The sequence below is a fragment of the Orycteropus afer genome, unplaced genomic scaffold, assembly GCF_000298275.1.
Source record: "Orycteropus afer afer isolate SDZICR_OR568_19922 unplaced genomic scaffold, OryAfe1.0 scaffold00145, whole genome shotgun sequence".
In the NCBI taxonomy this organism is placed as follows: domain Eukaryota; kingdom Metazoa; phylum Chordata; class Mammalia; order Tubulidentata; family Orycteropodidae; genus Orycteropus; species Orycteropus afer.
In genome coordinates this window covers 5,131,610-5,148,169 of record NW_006921732.1, presented here as the reverse complement: position 1 = coordinate 5,148,169, position 16,560 = coordinate 5,131,610, and the positions used below count along the sequence as shown (strand labels likewise).

Here is a 16,560-nt window from a genome sequence, read left to right as displayed (position 1 = left end):
AGAGGTAATTATTTGAAGGAAGTAGGAGGGGAGATGTTGCATTGTGGTAAATTGTGGTCAATGTCATGAGACAAAGTGTATGTGGACTGCTGTATGGAAAGTGTATTTGCTCTGTAAATTTTCACCCAAATGACAATTTAAAAAAAAAAGAAAAACCAGACATGTGCACACCCATGTTCATCGCAGTACTATGTACCAAATGTGAGTGATTATCATGATGGCATTGAGGAAGAAAAAGATATAGAGAGATACATGGGAGGTATAGACAACAAAGATGAACCCTGTTGCACATACAGTACTGCGTTGTCGGTGAAGGCAAACATGGGTATATGGGTGAATATATGGGTGCACAGGCCGAACTATTAGCTATCTTATCTCTATGAAGTGGGGAGTGTGCCCAAGACCATGTATAGGGTTGGCAGACAATGGTCCTGTAAGTGTGTTTTATGATCTGTAAGAATTCCCATGTGTATAGTAGAGTTGACAAGGGACAAGGTTATAGTTACTTCTTGGTCACAGCCAGCTACCTAGAAGGACCAAGTTGAACCGGTGTGTTTGGGACCATAGTCTCAGGGGACATCAAGCTCAATTGGCATAACATACTACACAAAAGTTCGTTTGACCTCCTACTTTGGTGAGTAGCAACTGCGATCTGAAAAGCTTTCAAGCAGCCACCTAGATGCAACGATGGGTCTCTCCTCATCCAGAGCAAAGAAGAATGAAAAAAACCAAAGATTCATGGAAACAACTAGTACTAGCGACTGGTACATCATGTGATCCACAGTCTATGAGACCTGAAGAACTAGATGGGGCCTGGTTACCACTGTCAACCACTTGGAAGGGGATCTATGTAGGAGATCCTTGATAGAGAGGGAGAACAATGTGGAACAAAACTCAAAATCATTTGGGGAAAAAAAAAAGGGAGGGGGGCACCAGGTTTGCTGCTCTGATAGAGCCTGGTGAAACACTGAGATTATGGCCCTTAGCTGCCCTTCAGGTCTGGAATTGAACCCATACCTATGGCATCCAGCCAAATTAAAGACAGGCATATGAGCTGAACATTTACCTGAGGAAGACACCCTCCGTGGAGAGTGTGATGGTTATGCTTGTGTGTCAAATTGGCTAGGCCTGGTTGAGTGGCTGGGCAGCTCTATGTAATATTCCCCATGATGAGACTGGTAATCAACTCCATGGTGCAATCTACTATGAGAAACTGAGTAGCTGCCTTTGGGTATGTGGTCTGCTTCCTGTATATAAGGAGAAGCTTTGAGAATGGTCTCTAGCCTATGGCACGCTTGGACCCTGCATGTAGCTGTGTCGTTGCTCAGTAGCCTGCTATGCTCTGCCGACCTCGGAACTTACAATGGACTTAAGTTAATGGCCTGCCGCGTGGTTTGGTGACATAGGGACTGTGCCTTTTTACTTGTCAACCTTGGGGCTTCTCAGCCTCAGCAGCCAGCTGAGTTAGATGTTCTCAAAGAGTCTGAGTCAAGAAATACCTCTAAGCTCCAGTGGGCCGGGAGCAGGAGGCAGAGCTGGACCCCAGGGTTGAGGGGCTTTCACCAAGCCCCTAGAGCCTGGCACTTTGAACTTGGACTTAAAGCCTCCAAATTGTAAGAATAAACTGTTTGTTAAGGCCATCCCACTTGTGGTATATTTCCTGTCAGAGAGGCACTAGGTAACCAGAACAGAGAGAACAATCATGGGAGAAAAAAGGGCTGTTTATGCACATGGAGATAGCTCAGGGGGCAGGAGTGCATGGAGGGATGGACACAGGGAAGAGGGAACTATCAGGAGGAAGTGGGGGGGTGCTATTGCATTGGGGTAAATTGTGGTCAATGTCAGAGTATATGTGAACTGCTGTATGGAAAGTGAATTTGCTCTGTAAATTTTCACCCAAATCACAATTAAAAAAAAAAAAAAAAAAAAAAGACATGAGGCTTGGGCAGAGTCAGACTGGGAAACGCCAAAAAAAGAAAAAGAAATCACTAGGAAAATCTGCTGAAAAAGACATCTTTAAAGTGCTGAAGAGCAAAGATGTCTCTTTGAAGACTCGTTTTTTGTTGTTGTTATGTGCCGTGGAGTTGGACCCGACTCACAGCGACTCCTCCTTGGGTTTCCGAGGTGATATCACTACTGAAGTACATTGCCCAACCTTCCTTCCATAAGGTGCACCTAATACAAGGCACATATTTTCAATTGCTCATACGCACGTGAGAGCTGGACTTGAGCAAGGAAGACTAAGGAAGAGTTGATTCTTCCGAGTTGTGGTGTTGGCAATGAATACTGAAAATACCATGTACCATGGACTGCTAGAAAAATGAAAAGATCTGTCCTGGAAGAAGTGCAGCCAGAATGCTCCTTGGAAGTGAAAATGGCCAGGCTTCGTCTCCTGTACTGTGGTCATGTTATCAGAAGGGACCATTCCCTGGAGAAGGATATCATGCTTGGGAAAGTAGAGGGTCAGTGAAAAAGGGGAGGACCCTCAACAAGATGGATTCATTCAGTGGCTGCAATGATGGGCTCTGGCATAGCAAGGACTTTGAGGCTGGTACAGGACCAGGCAGTGTTTAGTTCTGTTGTACACAGTGTCAGTATGAGTTGGAGCCAACTCGCTGGCACCTAACGACAACATGGTAGTTATAGAATGAGCAATTGTTTCTGGTATGGGATCAAAAGACTTCATTCAGAAAGCACATTTAGGCAGGATCTCAGAAGGAAGTAGAAGTGACAGGGAATTCCTAGGAAAGAAAAATGTAAAAAGGAAAAAAAATAAGGCCAATAAAAGGCTGAGCTTAATCTATACATAGAAAGGTAGGAATATGAAAAATGCTAAGACATTAGAAAGGCACTTTAAAGCCAGACTATGGAAGACCTAGAAAACAAGTATAACATGAGCATATAAGATCATACATAAAACTGTGAGACCTTACCTTCTCTAACATTCAAGGACACTGTGATCCATTTCCTTTATCTAACAAGGATAATTACCCCTTCCCATCTCAGAAAGTAGTCTACTGATACTTGTATGACCATAATTTTAAGAGACCAGACCCCTCATTTCAAAGCTTTATGAACTTCTCATGAAGCCTAGGTACAGACCTGGAATGTAATTCTGCCACAGAAGATGACTTATTTCAATATTGCTAAACTAATCCATGGGTTTCATGGGATTGCCATCATCTGCAATTCAGAGATGCAGAAACCAAAAGAAATACAATTTTCAGACTCTTAGATATGAAAAGGACTTTGAGAACATCTGACTCAATTTCTTAATTACATATAAGAAACAAAGGTCCACAGTTCCTTCTTTACACAGCATTGCTTTTATATAATTAATTTTTGATGCTACAGAAACAGCCATATGTTTAAAGAACTGCAAAGATTATAAATAATATAGGGTTCACTTTCTTAAGCCCTTAATTATTTTTTTAACTTTAATGTTATTTGGGTAAAAGTTTACAGAGCAAATTTCTTTTCTATACAGCAGTTCATACACATTTTGTCTCATGACACTGACTGCAATTCCTCATAATATAACAGCTTTCTTCCCACTTCCTCCCTGTAGTTACCACTTTCCTGTGTCCTTCCCTTCCATGTACTCCCACTTCCCAAGCTGTTTCCCTGTGCAAACACTGCCCTTCTGCTCTCCCATGATTGATCGCTCCAACTAATGTAATTATCTGATGAAAATGTTTAGCCCTTATGCCTATAATTATTTGGCTGGAAGCCACAGGAGTGAGTTCAATTCCAGGCCTGAAGGGTAGCTAGGGGCCATAATCTCAGGGGTCTTACCAGGCTCTATCAGACTAGCAAACCTGATTTTGGACTTTGTTCCACATTGTTCTCCCACTCTATGCAGAATCTCCTACACTGACACCCTTCTAGGTAGCTGACAGTGGTAGTCGGACATCATCTAGGTCTTCTGGTCTCATATAGGTTGAGGATCGCATGGTCTACTAGTCCCCTGGACTAACTGTTTCCATGCATCTTTGGTTTTCTGAATTTTCCTTTGCACTGGATAAGGAAAGACCTGTCATTGTATCTAGATGGCCATTTGCAAGGTTTTAAGATCTCAGCTGCTACTCACAAGTAGGATGTAGAATAATGTTTTTGTGTAGTATGTTATGCCAACTGAGCTTGATGTCACCTTTGACCATGGTACCAAGCCCATAGGTCCAACTACTCGCTCCCTCTGGGTAGATGGCTGTAGTCAAGAAGTCAGCACAACCTTGTCCCTTATTAGCGCTACTATACACCTGTTGTTGTTGTTGTTATTTGCCATCAAGTTGGACCCGACTCATAGTGACCCCTCCTTGGGTTTTGAGAGGAAGTAGATTGCCCAACATTCCTTCCGAGGAGTGGCTGGTGGGTTTGAACCACCAGCCTTCTGGTTAGCAGTCAAGTGCCTTAGGCACTATGCCACCAGAGCTCCTGCTATACATCTAAGCCCTTTATTTTCATGTTTCATTTAATTTTAAATAATTGTAGTTTTCTTTCCAAAAATACTTAGTATTTCTTTTATATTTAAAATGAACTCAACCTTCCCTAAACCAAAATTCAGCTTTATCAATATTGGTAACTTTACTTTATTCACAAAGTGCTTTAAATGGTTGATCTGGGTACCCTAATTTTTGAGGTTTTGTTCTATTCCTTTTGGGGACAGTGTTGCTATTTTCTCTCAGATGTTTTAAAATGTTGGGCTTTTAAGAGTGTTGAAATGAATAAATAAAAAAACGAAACAACTTTTAGGACAAAGTGAATTCATGTTAGTAAATTAACAAGTCTTATTTTAGGCAAAAGACACCCTGGTGGCACAATGGTTAAGCATCTTGGCTGCTAACAGAAAGCCCGGTGGTTCAAACCCACCTAGCAACTCGGTAAAAGAAATACCTAGCAATCTGCTCTCGTAAAGGTTTCACCCTAGAAAACTTTGGGGCAGTTCTACTCTGTCATATATGGTCAATAGCACCTAACAAATATTTTAGACAAAATAATGCAATGATCCTACAATCTCTTCTCTCATGCCAAATTCTAAAAACTTAAAGACCCAAATTGATTCCATATAGATTCAGATGCTTAAAGGTTCTGATAGTTAAGTCTAATATTGTTTTCTTTCTATGAGGGTACATGGCTTCACTATAAAATATGGCATATAAGTTATTATAAGCAATATGTTTGCTGAATACTTTTAATTAAACCAAAGTAAGAAGTAATAATAAAAGTGCTTCCCTGAGGTACCAAAAAAACAAAACCCACTGCCACCAAGTTGATTCTGACTCATAGTGACCCTTTAAGACAGAGCAGGGCTGCTGAATATGGGTTCTAAAGCTATAAATGCAAACTGCATCATATTTCTCCTACAGAGTGGCTGATGGATTCAAACTACTGACCCTTTGATTAGCAGCCAAATGTCTCAACAACTGTCTCACCAGATCTCCTTTCTGAGGTGCAGTTACCTTTAAAATAGCAGGCATGGTTATCTGCACTGAAAACGTCTCTGTGAACAGCCTGTAGAGGGCTTCCTTCATAAAACATGACCTATTCCTGTATCTGCCCAGTGCCTCTGAAATCTGACTCATATTGGCTCCTCCAGCAACCTGAAAAACAGAGATGTTACTTGGATTTTTGGGTCCTCAAGTATTAAAAACAATAACAGGTACTTATTAAATGTGTCAACTGCTTTACAAAGCTCCTTTAATTTAATCATGTTTCTAATAGGTAAATACTCCCACCAACTTCAATTTTACAGATACGTCCAGAGAGGTGATGCGTTGCTTAAGGTAGTACACAGTGATTAAGTTAAGACTAATGAAAGAACTTTAACCAGAATCAAAAAGCTAAAGAACAACAAAGTAAGTCAAGAGAAAAGCTAAAATGATAGGCAAAAAAAGCAGATCACATTAGTAAATCAAAACTCTGGTTTTCTGATGGAAAAAGAGAAAACTACTATCTAATTTAATCAATAAAAAAGAGGAGAATGCACATACATAAAAATTTAAAATGATGGCAGGGGGAGGATAAAAACCTGGACAAAGATTTCTTGAAACAAAAATAAAATATAAAGTGAAAAACTGATGCACTGAACTTTATCAAAATTTAAAACCCCTGTTCTTTTAAAGACATTTAAGAAACTTAAAAAAGTCAATGACTAAGAGAAAATAACAGCAAAGCACATACATCAAATAAAGGAGTTGTATCAGGAATATAAAGCAAATTCTTAAAACTCAAGTTAACCCAATGGGGAAAAAAAAATGGGAGAAAGACCTGAATAGACCCTTCACCACAAAATGGCAAATGAGCACATGAAATGATGCTCAATTATCTTTGTCAGTGAAATGCAAATTAAAACAATGAGATACCACCACACACCCAAAATTCAGAAGAATGGGGAATGTAAAATGGTACAGCTACCTTAGAAAACAGATTGGCAATTTCTTATAAAGTTAAATGTAGTTACTATATAACCCAAAGGAATTTATAGTATAGTACATTAGCATTTGACTGCTAACCAGAAGTTTGGTGGGTCATACCCACCAGCCACTCTGCAGAAGGAAGATGGGGCAATCTACTTCTGTAAAGATTTACCACCTCAGAAACCCAAAGGGGGCTGCTAAGAGTTGGAATCGATTTGATGGCAGTGAGTTTGTTTTTTCTTTGGTTTTATGTAACCCAACAATTCCCTCCTAGATATTTACCAAAAAAAACAAAAACCCGGAAGTCTCCAAAGACCTATACACAAATGTTTGTAATATTATTATTTGTAATCACCAAAAACTGAGGGGGGGGGGAGGTCCAACTAGTGAGTAGATAAACCAAATTGTGGCACAGTCACACATACAATATAACATTACTCAGTAATTAAAAAAAAAAAAAAAAGAGGAAAAGAACAAATGGTACATAGAACAATACAGTTTAACCTCAAAAAAATTATAGTAAATGGAAGAAGCCAGGTACAAAAGGCAGCTTAACATAATATTCTATCTATATGACATTTTGAAAAAGCAAAACAATGTGGATAAAAATCAGATCAGCAGTTTCAAGGGCTTGGAGAGGAGGGAAGGAACTGATTACAAATGGGCACTAAAAATTTTTGAGGGGTGATAAAAATGCTCTCTTCATGTTTATTTTGGTGATGGTTGCTTGACTGTTACATTTGTCAAAACTATATACTTGAAAATGGTGAATGTTACCATAAATAACCTATGCCTTAATAAACAACTTAAAAAGGTACTTTTTTGAAAAAAAAAATTTACAATCTGTATCACAAGAAAAAAACATAATTTACTGGCTGTAAGAAACTTTAAAAAACAGAATAAAGAAAAAGACCAAATACACTACAGAAAAATGGAAAATGACAAGAGCAGATTAAAACACACACACACAGAGTAAAAATGGCCCATAGACATATGAAAAGATATTCAACTTTACTCTTAAGATTAATGCCAATTAAACTACACTGTTGTTGTTGTTAGGTGCCATCGAGTCATCTCTGACTCACAGAGACCCTACGCACAGCAGAAAGAAACACCTTGTGGTCCTGTGCCAACTCCACAATCCCTGCTATACTTGAGCCTATCGCCACAGCCACTGTGTCAATCCATCTCATTGAGTGCCTGGCCGTCTGTCGTCAACCATCCACCTTACCAAGCATGAAATCCTTCTCCAGGAAATGGTCCCTTCCAATAACATGACCAAAGTAGCTGAGACGAAGCCATTCTCGCTTACAAGGAGCATTCCAGCTGTACTTCCTCCAGGACAGATTTATTAGGTTTTTTTAGCAGTCTACAATACTTTCAGCATTCTTCGCCAACACCACAGCTCAAAAGTATCGACTCTTCTTCGGTCTTCCTTATTTATTCTCCAGCTCTCACATCCATATGAGGCAATGGAAAACACCATGGCTTGTGTCAGGCGCACCTTAGTCCTCAAGGAGATATCTTTGTTCTTCAGCACTTGAAAGAGGTCCTTGGCAGCCGATTTGCCCGGTGCTATATGTTGTCTGATGTCTTGACTGCTGCTTCCATTGGTGTCGATGGTAGAACCAAGCAACGTGAGGTCTCTGACAACTTAAATCTTTTCTCCATTTATTGTGATGCTGCTCAGTGGTCCAGTTATGAGGATTTTTGTTTTCTTTATATTGAGAGGTAATCCATACTGCAGACTGTAGTCTTCAATCTTCATCAGTAAGTGCTTCAAGTCATCCTCACCTTTAGCAAGCAGAGTTGTGTCATCAGCATATCGCAGGTTGTTAATGAGTCTTCCTCCAATCTTGATGCCACACTCTTCTTCATATAGTCCAGCTTCTCAGATTATTTGCTTAGCATACAGACTGAGTAAGTATGGTGAAAGGACACAACCCTGACACACTCCCTTCTTGATTTTAAACCATGAAGTGTCCCCTTGTTCTGTTCGAACAACAGCCTCCTGGTCTATGAACAGGTTCCTCATGAGTACAATTAAGTGTTCTGGAATTCCCATTCTTCTCAATGTTATCCACAATTTGTTATGATCCACACAATCAAACGCTTTGGCATAGTCAATAAACCATAAGTAAACATCTTTCTGGTATTCTTTGCTTTGAGCCAAGATCCATATAATATCAGAAATGATACCCCCTCATTTCACGTCCTTTTCTGAATCCAGCTTGTACTTCAGGAAGTTATCTGTCAATATACTGCTGCAACCATTCTGAATTATCTTCAGCAAGTTTTACTTGTATGTGATATTAATGTTATTGTACAATAATTTCCACATTCTGTGGGATCACCTTTCTTTGGAATGGGTACAAATATGGATCTCTTCCAGTCAGTTGGCCAGGTAGCTGTTTTCCAAATCTCTTGGCATGGCCAAGTGAATGCCTCCAGTGCAACATCTGTTTGTTGAAACATCTCAATGGGTATTCCATCAATTCCTGGAGCCGTGTTCTTCACCACTCCCTTCAGTGCAGCTTAGACTTCTTCAACTTCAATACCACTGGTTCTTGAACATATGCCACCTCCTAAAATGGATAAGACTGACGAGTTCTTTTTGGTATAGTGACTCTGTATTCCTCCCATCTTCTTTTGACGTTTCCTGCATCATTCAGTATTTTGCGCATAGAATCTTTCAATATTGCAACTCGAGGCTTATATTTTTCCTCAGTTCTTTCAGCTTGAGAAATGCTGAGCATGTTCTTCCCCTTTGGTTTTCTAACTCCAGGTCTTTGCACATTTCATTATAGTGATTGGCTTTATCTTCTTGAGATGCTTTTTGAAATCTTCTGTTCAGCTCTTTTATCTTGTCAGTTCTTCCATTTGCTTTAGCTACTCTTTGGTCAAGGGCAAATTCCAGAGTCTCTTCTGACATCCATTTTGGTCTTTTCTTTCTTTCTCATATTTTTAATGACCTCTTGCTTTCTTCATAGATGATGCTCTTGATGTCATCCCACAACTCTTTTGGTTTTCAGTCATTAGTACTCAATGCATCAAATCTATTCTTTAGATGGTCTCTAAAATCAGGAGGTATATATTCAAGGTCATATGTAGGCTCTTGTGGACTAGTTTTAATTGTCTTCAACTTCAAGTTGAGCTTGTGTATGAGCAGTTGATTGTTCTATAATCAGCTCCTGGCCTTGTTATAGCTGAAGATGTTGGGCTTTTCCATCGCCTCTTGCCACAGATGTAGTCAATCTGATGCCTGTGTACTCCATCTGGCAAAGTCCACATGTATAGCTGCCTTTTGTGTTGTTGAAAAAAGGTATTTGTAATGAATAAGTCATTGGTCTTACAAAATTCTAACATGTGATCTCCCGCATTATTTCTGTCACCAAGGCCAAATTTTCCAACTACCAGTGATTCTTCTTTGTTTCCAACTTTTGCATTCCAATCACCAGTGATAACTGATACATCTTAATTGCATGTTGGTGTGTAAATTTGAGTAATAACATTATTAATGGGTCTTCCTTGTAGGAGTATGGATATTATCCTATCACGGACAGCATTATACTTCAGGACACATCTTGAAACATCCTTTGTGATGATGAATGCCACGCCTTCCTCTTCAATTTGTTATTCCCAGCATAGTAGACATGTGGTGGTCTGATTCAAAATGGCCAAAACCAGCCCATTTCAGCTCACTAATAACCAGAAGGCTGGCGGTTCAAACCCACCAGCCACTCCTCGGAAGGAAGGTTGGGCAATCTACTTCCGAGTGATAATGCCTCGGAAACCCAAGGAGGGGTCGCTATGAGTCAGGGCTGACTCAACGGCAAATAACAACAATGCCTAGGATATCAAGCTTTATGTGTTCCATTTCATTTTTGACAACTTCCAAGTTTCCTAGATTCATATTTTGTACATTCCATGTTCCGATTATTAATGGATGTTTGCAGCTTTGAATGTTTTAATGTTTGCACGATTCAATTTGAATCATACCACATCAGCACATGGAGGTCCTGAAAGATTTAATTTATCCATATCATTAAGGCTGGATCTAGTATGAGAAGGTAGCTCTTTCCCAGTCCTATTTTGAGTGCCTTCTGACCCAAGTGGCTCGTCTTCCTGCACTGTGTTGGACAATGTTTCCAGGCTATTCATAAAGTTGTCCAGTAATGTGTCATACAGTGTTTCTCTGCTATTCATAAGGTTTTCCCTGGCCAATTCCTTGAGAAGTGGATGGCCTCTTCCTTCTTCCTAGTCTGTCTCGGTCTGTAAGCTGTGTTGAAACCTGTGCACCAGGTGCAACCCTGCTGGCGGCATTTGAAACACCAGTGGCACAGCCTCAGTGCTGTGCCAACGTATACCACTGGGCAAATGAGCTACAAGGGACCTCTTTCAAGTGCTAAAGAGCAAAGATATCTCCTTGAGGACTAAGGTGCGCCTGACACAGCTATGGTATTTTCAATCACTTCACATGCATGTGATAGCTGGACAATGAATAAGGAAGACCAAAGAAGAGTTGATGCTTTTGAGTTGTGGTGCTGGCGGAAAATGCAGGAAGTACCATGGACTGCTAAAAGAATTAACAAATCTGTCCTGGAGGAAGTACAGGTGGAATGCTCCTTGGAAGTGAGAATGGCCAGACTTCATCTCACCTACTTTGATCATGTTGTCAGAAGGGACCATGCCTTGGGGAAGGATGTCATGCTTGGTAAGGTGGAGGGTTGACACAAGAGGGGAAGGCACTCAACGAGATGGATTGACACAGTGGCTGTGGTGATGGGTTCAAGTACAGCAGGGATCATGGAGCTGGTGTGGGACTGGGAAGTGTTTCGTTCTGCTGTGCACATAAGGTCGTTATGAGTTGGTGATGACTCAATGGCACCTAACAACAATAATATGGGTGAACCTGGTAGTATTTTAAATGCTGGTGGCATAGCTTCCAGAATCACAGGAACATGTGAGCCACTACAATAAGACAAATTGACAGTGGTGGGCAAGATATGTATCCTTATATTAAAATAAAACGTTCCCCCAAACATACCTTTTAAACTTATCTTTCCCTACACTCCATATAAGGATGGATTAAGATATTTCTGAGGCTCTTAGCACTGGTTAGATTATGGTCTTTCTGCTCCATTCCCATAATATCCAACATCATATGTAATTCATAATTTTAAATGTTCAAAGTGACCTAAACTTACATGTATATTCGTTAATTTTACTGAAATAAAACTTACCACTTTCTTTAAGGAGTTCTGGTAGCATAGTGCCTAAGGCGCTTGACTGCTAACCAGGAGGCTGGCAGTTCAAACCCACCAGCCACTCCTTGGAAGGAAGGTTGAGCAATCCTACTTCCGTAGTGATACTGCCTCGGAAACCCAAGGAAGGGTCGCTATGAGTCAGGGCCGACTCGACGGCACATAACAACAACAACAACAACTTTCTTTTTGTGTCTCTTCTTTGATAGTACACAAACCCCACGCTTAATTCGGCACCTGTGCCCTATTTCTGTATATACCAAGAGTATATGTGCTACTTTTTATATCTCTGTAGTCTTTTGACAATTGTGACATTAAATATTATTAATCTGAAACAAGCCTGGCAAATAATTCTTGGTAAACATTTGTCTACTATGCATATTAAATCAAAAAGTTCTGATTATGTCTCTGTTTCAAGCCTAATGATGTAATTGATAGCTTCTACCTTCACTAAAGAGTCCAGAAAATTACAAGGAAATTAAAAATAACAAACGTTATCTTCAATAGAATAAAATGGGAACACAACTAATTACTCTGCAAATCACTTTACTCTGTTACCCTAAAGAGAAATATATAAGGAGCAATTATTTAAAACAACAATGACAATAACAAAACCCTTAAATAGTAGTTCTCAACTATGATTGCCTATTTCAATTAGCTGGGAATTTAAAGGGAGCTCTGGTGGCATAGTGCCTAAGGCATTTGACTGCTAACCAGAAGGCTGGCGGTTCAATCCCCCAGCCACTCCTCGGAAGATTGGGCAATCTAATTCTGTAGATGATACTGCCTCAGAAACCCAAGGAGGGACTGCTATGGGTTGGGACTGACTCAATGGCAGTGAGTTTGGTGGGAATTTAAAAAATCCAGATGCACAGGCCAGTTCCAGACCAATCAAATCAGAAGCTCTGAAGGACGGGACTCAGCATTTGTATATTTAAAGGTTTCAAAGTGATTCTAATGTACAATTGAGGTAGAAAACATTTAAAAAAAGAAAGACCATCAAACTATATATTTAAATATGCGTTGCTTTTAAAAGTAACACCGTAAGAATCTATAAAGTTATTCCAGAAATGTTTGAAACCTTCTTCTTAAGGCTCTTTGTAAAATTGCTTTTAGTTTATATGTTGGCCAAAAATGGTGTTAGTCATACTGACAACCTATGGTATTAATTATATTTAACCCTTAACAGAGGTGAAGAGTACAAGTCTTAGAACCACAAAGACTTGGATATAAATCCCAATTCTACCATTTAATAATTACTTTCATGATTGTGGGTAAGTAAGTACCTTAACTTCCCTGGGCTTCTATTTCCTCATTAATAAAATAAAAGGATTAAAGTAGAAAAAATAAATGTGTACAGCATGGCATCTGGCACATATTAGGTAATGTATACATGGCCATAGTTATCATTATCAAGATAGACTATAAGACACAGAGGCAGGCACTGTGTGTTAAGGTAATACTTCCATGATCTATCACATAGTAGGCACATAGTAATTACTGTAATGTTCCTTAAGGATTGCTTATGTGATTTTGCAACTCTAACACCTAGGACAGGTTCTGGCACACAGCAAGAGAGTTTAATAATGTTCTAAAGAAATGAAACAAAATGTATTTGAAATAGGAACAAACCGTCAAGCCTTGCTTTGTAGTAAAGAAGTCAGAATAACCAGCATCCGTAGCCAATAATCCCACAAACTGCACTGCAGGCCGCTGTTGAATAAACAGTTCTACAGCTCCATCAGTGATGCAACTGCCCCCAGAAATATCCAGTGACACAATATTAGGCAGGATATTCTTTTGCTGTAGCAGATGAAAAGCTAGGTCAGATTTGAGTTGCTTGTGATCAGAAATATCAAGATGAAGCAGACATTTAAGTTCTCTTATGACTGCAAGGATCTGTGGTTTGGTCATGGTCAGGCATTTTAAATAGTGCATGGTGAGAGATTTGAGTCGATCCTTACAGGCAAGGAGTGCAGAGATATTGGTGACCAGGGTATTGGATATATCCAAGCTCTCCAGTTTTGGTAACTGAGAAACATCAGCCAGGTCTTCACTATGAAAACAAACATTGGAAACACTTAAAATGCGAAGACCAGTGAGCTGATCAAAGAACAGTTTTCTTGAATCTCCAGGGATGCTTGTAGAGTCCAACAGGAGACAGCGAAGGTTTTGCTGGATCCAGCTATTGCTGCAGAGTCCACTTATGATGTCTGGGACTGGAAGGTCTGCATGAACTGCAGTAGCATCCAGTTCAATGAGTTTGTGATGGCAGAAGGCTTTTATGAATGCAGCTGTAGAAAGTTTAGCTTTCTGTATATTGGTCAGCTTCAGCTGGATTTGGTTGCCTTGGAAAATGCTTGCTGTTCTATCAGTCAGCTTGCCTATAAGAAAACCAGAACCAGTTTAAAATGAATGACAATTATATCTCATGCCTTTCCAGGATACAATGTGGCTAATGAACTACAACAATTGCTGTAACGATAATTATTACAACATTTACTGCTTAACTCTGTGACAGGCATTGTTCTAAATACTTCACACAGATTATCTCATTTAATCTTCACAATAATCCTATGAAATTACACTATTCCTATTATACAGCTGAGGAAACAAGTTCAGAGAGGTAACTTGCCCAACATCAACATATGTGGCAGAATCAGGAGTCAAAACAAAGAGTATTTGACTCCAGAGCCTGTACTTGTATCCACAATAACCTTGTTCACAGAAAGGATTTAACAAAATAAGATAGGTAAATAAGTACAGGATATAGAATATGCAACTAACACCTACAATTAATTAATGATTATTTTAATCAAATTAGTAGATGGTCTTTGATATGTCACTTAATCTCTCTGAGTCTCATTTTCTTTACTGTAAAATGAGAATGTTGTACAGTAAAACCTGCAAAGGGAGTTCCGGTTGGTAGGCAGAATAGGCAGAAAGACTGCACAGATCCTTGTCAACAAAGAAAAGGGGAACCAATTAACCCGGACACAGAAGACAATCCTGGACCCCTGAGCCTTGAAGGGAAGGATATAGAAGTGGACTAAACTCCAACTAGCAGATGAATTTGCATGAAAACACCAAAAAAGGAGACATACATAGCTGCAGTCTAGCAGCGATCCTGATGGCACAGACAGCTTGGATGTTACGGTGGCAGGACCTAAGAATTAAGCTAAAAATCAGCCCTGCTAGCCAGGGACTGCATGGAGGACTGCTCTGGTGACTGGGAAATAAAAGGGGAAGCAATGAACAGTAAGGGGGGCTGAGCTGCGGACTTTTGCCTGTCCGGAAGGAGCAGCCATTTTGAATGTCTACAAGCGGCTTGACCATTTTGGATATTTAAAGAGACAGCATTCCCCCAGATTCCCGGGACTTAAGAACAGGCTCTACTTGCAGGGAAACCCAAAGACATTCTGGACTCAAATAACTGGAAAGGCACGATGTTCTCCTTGTTACTCTTATAACCCACACCCTCTTGGTGAATGGAGGTGCAACCAATCCCTCACTTCCACCCACCTTCTGGGCCGGCAGGAATTCCATCCCAGTCTATGTCCTCAGAGGGAGCTTGGTGCCCTGCCCTGATTTTATTTTTCTCTTCTTTTCTGTTTTTTAGATTGTTTTTGTCTGTTTTAAAACTACTATTATCATTATTACTTTTGTCCTTTTTGCTATTATTCTTTATTCTTCCTCTCCCAGGATCTAGTTTTCGACTTTTTGTTTTTCCCTTGTTCCTGTTTGGAATTTTTTCTTTCTTTCTTTCTTGTGGGTAACCCTGTTTCTTGTTTTTCTTTTTGCATTTTTCCCATTTTTTTCTTCATTATTCTCCTTCTCTACCTTTTTCCTCTTATTGCCTTCTCCCAAGATACTGTGTTTTTGTTTTTTTTTTTAATTCTTTTCTTTTTTTTTTTTTTTGGTTCCTCTGGGATTACACAGTGTATTTCGTCCATTTGCTTTTACTTTTTTTATTGGTTATTAAATTGTTATTTTTTTTTTGTCTAACTGAATGGAAGACAGCAACAGACCCCATACGACACAACTACCCCCACACCTCCTGCACCTTCACTTACTGAGTGAAAGCCAACACTTCCTTCTCCACCATGGACCAACGATAAAAAACCACCAAAGAAAAGCCTGACTGACCCTTGGCTTCTGTTCACAAACAGTTAACAGTGATCTTAATACAACTGATTAAGATCATTAATCCCTGATGTCTCGGAGACAAAAGACCATCACTGTCCACACAAAGAAGCAGGATAAAGTGGTAGAAACAAGGGAGCAGAATACAGACCCAGACAACATCCCTGAGAAATAAGCAGCATTGGAACTTCCTAATAAGGAATTCAGAAGAATTATATTTAAGTATCTTCAAAGGATTGAGAAAGAGACTGAGGAAAACACAGACAAAACCTTAGAAGAATTTTGGAAGAAAATACAAGAACAAAATGACAAAATAAATGAAAAATTAGAAATGATTCTAAATCTACAGATAGAAATGCAGAATTAGATAACACATTGAAAGGGTAAAGGAGTACAACTGACGCAAAGGAAGACAAAATTAATGAGATTTAAGACAAACACCTGAATACTTCTTTGGAAAGGAATCAATCAGAAAAAAGATCAAAACAAAATGAAGAAAGCCTAAGGTTCATGTGGGATACCATGAAAAGGAATAACCTACATGTCATTGGAATTCCTGAATAGGACGAGAAAAATAAAACTACCGAGAAAAATGTCCAAGATTTGTTGGAGGAGAACTTCCCTGATAGGATGAAAGATGAGAATACATCCATTCAGGAAGTCCAATGAACCCCAAACAAGATAGACCCCAAAAGAAAATCACCAAGACATATCATCATCAAACTCATCAAAAACAA

General features: G+C 39.5%; 1 protein-coding gene across 1 annotated transcript in view; it reads right to left on the bottom strand.

Annotated features, from left to right (window-relative positions):
- Positions 1-16,560, bottom strand: part of ZYG11A (zyg-11 family member A, cell cycle regulator) — a 137,956-nt gene that overhangs the window by 57,683 nt on the left and 63,713 nt on the right. The window contains exons 3-4 of the mRNA XM_007945960.1: positions 13,313-14,064; positions 5,460-5,600 (exon numbers count right to left, since the gene is read on the bottom strand). Of these exons, the coding sequence (XP_007944151.1) occupies positions 5,460-5,600; positions 13,313-14,064 (893 nt within the window). The remainder of the gene's footprint in view (positions 1-5,459; positions 5,601-13,312; positions 14,065-16,560) is intronic.